The sequence below is a fragment of the Salmo salar genome, chromosome 05 (assembly GCF_965601325.2).
Source record: "Salmo salar chromosome 05, fSalSal1, whole genome shotgun sequence".
In the NCBI taxonomy this organism is placed as follows: Eukaryota; Metazoa; Chordata; class Actinopteri; order Salmoniformes; family Salmonidae; genus Salmo; species Salmo salar.
Window position 1 is genome coordinate 86,608,219 of NC_138295.1, and position 4,707 is coordinate 86,612,925.

Consider the following 4,707-nt stretch of genomic DNA (forward strand, 5'->3'; position numbering starts at 1 on the left):
GTAATAATAAATAATGTATATGTTCATATATTATTGATATAACTAAATAAATGATGATAGCATAATTAAAAATAATATTTTTCGATAGATTCTCTGTATTCCTCACACAATTTTTAACACGGGCTAGACCTATTTTGTGGCTACACCTCGTATCTGAAAAAACATCTGATATCCAAATAAGCTTGAATGGTTTAGACCTACCATAAGATATACGTCTTTGTTCTAAAACTAAATATATACAAAATGTTTTTCTCGAATAAACAGTCAATATACTGAGCATCTGTTTGGATGATATTTTTCTGATGAAATGATTACCATAATGTGTCTCTCTGATGACAGTGTGATACTGCATTAGGCCTATGTACAAATATCAACTTTAATCATAACAAATAAATCACATTTTCGTGTAGCCTATGGGCTTCTCTCACGGCATGCAGAGAACTAAAAGGTGTTATGTTTCATATATTTTGTTGTCCGTCCCGGACATTTTGGAATAGAATAACACACGATCTGCCTGTCAGCGCCGAAGGCAATGCAAGATAGCCTCTATTGCAATGAAATATCAAAACAACTATATTGTAGGTTATTTGAAACACGAAATACAGTAAGAGAATGTTTTTAGAAGTTATGACAAGATGATATCATATATATATATATATATATATATATATATATATTATGGCAGCCCAAAGACAGAAACGGCGTGGGATTGAATGGGGTTTTTGCAGAATGCCAACACCCACTCACCTCTGCAGACAATAGACGCCGTGTAAAAGCAAATCCATTCGATTCTTTCTCGCCATCTCAGTCAATCCACTCTTTTGCTGCTATTTCCCACTAACGTTGTTCTTTTGAAAACGAAAATGTTGTAGATTTTCCTTCCATTTAAGAAAATATAGCAGGATAAGATAACCCACCTATAGTGTATGTCGATATCATTGTCTGCTCTATGTAGAACATCCATATTCGGAAATGGATTCCTATTAAAGAAACGTCCAAGTTGTGTAGTTTCCCCCCATAAGTAGCACGTTGTTGCAGTCTTCCTGGCGGCCACATATGATCTAAGGCAGAGTTAGATGGTTTAAATGTGTTCTTAGGGCAAGGAGCTGTCAGACCTTTTGGCGAGCAAGATTGATAACGTGCAGGCTTTCCAGGCTCTTTGTCTGGATATAAGCAATAAACAGCCCGGGGCCTAGCACTTTTTCAAAGTTCAACACAGGGAGGAAAACAATATAGACATTTTTTTTTAATTATTAATAAAGAATATAGATCTTATTGTTTTACTTCAAATCGGGATGATTCTATGGGAGGTGAATGGGAAGGCATCTATCCAAAGTACTACTATAACCAATTGTTAATATATTGTGCAATAGGCCAATTCTTAGGTGTCAGTAATACTGATGAAAATAAGGTATTAAATACGGATCTGGGACCATTCAACTTGAACAAACACCAATAAATGTCTCATTTGAGGCGTAAAATCCGTGCGTAAACCGTCACTCATTGTGGATTACATTCTCAATGTTATTTTTCTTCTAAATATTTCGTCAGAGGCTACTCTTCCTGTGTCAGTAGGCCTATATACACGTCTCATCCACATGCATTTTTCTAATTTCTGATGCAATTCATCGTTGGCAGATTGATGGTGGATTACGGGGATTTGAAGCAGCTGCGTCTCCAGAAATATGATGCAAGTTTACAACCACGTGCCACACTGTAATATCTCCATACAATAGGAGTAGGTCACCAGAAACATGCAGACATGGATTTCATGCTTCCCGTGATAGTTCCACATGCAAATAGCACTTTATTTCTAATATATCTGTGCTCAATTAATGGCTTTCCATGAAGGCAAGAAATGTATAAATAATGTGTTAAATATTTTATACATTTGTTTACAAAGTCTGACATGAGAACAACAAGTAATACGTGGGTGAGTATTAAAGAAAGTCCTCATCTTTAAAGGTATTCAGATTCTTATAGATTCATATTCTTGGAAATATCAAGACCTACGTTTAGAATACAAACTTTACAGACTGTGCAAAAATATTTCTCTTTCTCTCTCTCGCTCGCTCTCTCGCTCTCAGAATGAAAAGGAGAGAGAAGACTGGGTGTCTGCTCGGCTGTCTCTGTGCACCACTCTGCAGAGCCACAGGCTTGCTCAGAATTACTTTCTAATTAACGAGTTCACTTTGATAATGACTGCGTCTTTTGTGGTTACATTAAGACATAAACCCTGGACAATGAGGTGTTGGATCCAAAAGGAGAGAAACACACACACACACACACGCTCTTGTTAAATGGACTATCCTCCATTCGGGGACAGTACTGTGTGTAAATAAAGCACACTAGGCCGTACCCCCAGAACTAGGCGTTACCTATCCGACTTTCTCCATCAATCACAGAGGACAGTGGCTTCTTTTGATTAAACCCCAAATTGTCATTGGGCAGAGGTAATCATGTGACAAGTAATACGTTCCAATTTCAACGTTGTCTCCATGAAAGCAATATAGTTTAATGGCATCGCTGTCCCCATACGGCCGTAATCAGCAACATTGTTGGAAAAAAAACACTTGTCACGAAATTTCATAATTTTCTCCTCGCCCACAAAATTACGACCGGTGACTTTTCCAAGACAAGAAGAGAGGAGATGAATTACGATTTTGAGCGAGAGAGCGGTTTTATCAATAGTCAGCCGTCGCTTGCTGAGTGCCTGACATCTTTTACCCCTGTCGGTGATGCATTTCAAAGTTCATCAATCAAGAACTCGACGCTTTCACAGTCGACACTGATTCCTCCTCCTTTTGAGCAGACCATTCCCAGCCTCAACCCGGGCAGCCACCCACGCCACAGCCGGTCAAAGCAGAATCTGAATGGAGTCTGTAGCCCTCAGCCAGCCGCAGCCCTACCCCCGGAGTACCCTTGGATGAAGGAGAAGAAAGCCTCCAAGAAAAACCACCAGACTACTGCCACATCTCCCGACACTGCGCCGCTTCACTTCTCTCCCCAAGGTAAGACATGATTGATTAGCCTCTATTATATTTTAATGAAATTACAGTCTGGGTAGGTAGCCCATTAGCCTATCAAAATGCAAAGGTCTGTCTGGTCTCAACATTCTATTTTGGGGGCAATTCTCCCACATGACTTGCAGAATATCTATTAGCAAAAGTGTAATTATTTGAACATTCTCAGTGGTCAGTGTGCTGCTGACTGGTGATGCAGTGGAAGAATGTTAATGTGTGACAGTAATGAAGAGTGATAGATTACTCTTACTGCAGGCCGACCGACCGGCAGCTGGCATGTTCATTAATCTTCAAGCCAGTCGGCCTGGTCCACGCAGACCCATCATATTCTGCTCCGGGCTCATAAATCGTCTCAGCGCGGTGTCTGTGCTCCCACAAACCATTTGCTGGGCGGCGCAGTAGAACCGCTTGATGCTTTTTTACCAACTGTCATTTATTTATTTATATTCAATCATCAATTGCTTTTTTGTATTGGTTGAACATTTCAAATGTGTTTCAATGTGTTTCAGGGTCGCCAGAGATTGCAGAGAGTGGTGGCGGAGGATCTCGGAGGCTGAGGACAGCGTACACCAACACCCAGCTATTGGAGTTGGAGAAGGAGTTTCACTTCAACAAGTATCTGTGCAGACCCCGGCGGGTGGAGATAGCTGCTTTACTGAATTTAACTGAGAGACAGGTGAAAGTCTGGTTCCAGAACCGCAGGATGAAGCACAAGAGACAAACCCACTGCAAGGAGAACCAGAACGGCGAGGGGACATTCACCAGTCTGGAGGACGGGAGAGAGGAGGACTTCGACCAGGCTGGTAACAATGTAGGCCTACCCGCCGGCGCGCTTCTAGAGAGGGAAAGCTGCTCTTTTCAACAGAATACCTTAACTTCACAACAACAGTCTCAGAATGCACACAATGACAATGGAGATTCCCAAAGCTCAACTGCTTCGCATTTAAACAGCGATGACAAAAATCTGAAAAATCTTCCTAACACGGCACCCACTGTTCCTATATGCGTGTCAACAATAGGCCCGGACTACGCATCTGGCGGGGACAATGCCCATTCCCCGGCCCTCGACGTCTCTTTGCAGGACTTTCACGTTTTCTCATCGGATTCCTTCTCTCCAAGTTTGTCAGATTCTATAGATAGTCCAATGGGTTTATCATCTGAAGGTTTCGATTTTTTCTCAGAAACGCTCACAACAATCGACCTGCAACACTTGAGCTACTAACTATTCTAAAAGAGAAAACAACTCAAACATCTTAGTTAGGAAGAGCTTCCTGTCTTCCATGTTCTTACAAATAACTGGCTTCCGTTTTTATTTTGATGTAATTGCTTGATTGATTAATACATGGCTCCAATGAGGTAAGTTTCAAAACAACAAAATCATCAATTGAATAGTTTTTTAAAATGATGCCAATATTATGCCTCCAAAGAATAATATACAACATCTTTTCATTTTTGTATCATTTTCCGGTACAATAATGTTATAAATAGCCTATTTTCTTAGAATAAAATTTTACTTATTTACGAGAGATAATCATCATGTCCTTTACTATTTTCCATTCACTTGAACGTTTGTTTCCATTATTTAAACAATTTTGTTTTAATTTAGCATGCAATGGGTCTGAAAAGAATTGTCTCAATATTCTTAGAATATTCTTAGATTTTAGACATATACTTACAAAGAATA

General features: G+C 39.9%; 1 protein-coding gene across 1 annotated transcript; it reads left to right on the top strand.

The window, feature by feature from the left end:
• The first annotated feature begins 2,195 nt into the window (after window positions 1–2,195).
• LOC106598329 (homeobox protein Hox-A2b) lies at window positions 2,196–4,261 on the top strand. The gene is made up of 2 exons (XM_082975824.1): window positions 2,196–3,011; window positions 3,533–4,261. Exons 1-2 carry the CDS (start codon window positions 2,651–2,653, stop codon window positions 4,243–4,245), a joined length of 1,074 nt encoding a protein of 357 aa, XP_082831950.1. The 5' UTR covers window positions 2,196–2,650; the 3' UTR covers window positions 4,246–4,261.
• The last annotated feature ends 446 nt before the right edge of the window (window positions 4,262–4,707 follow it).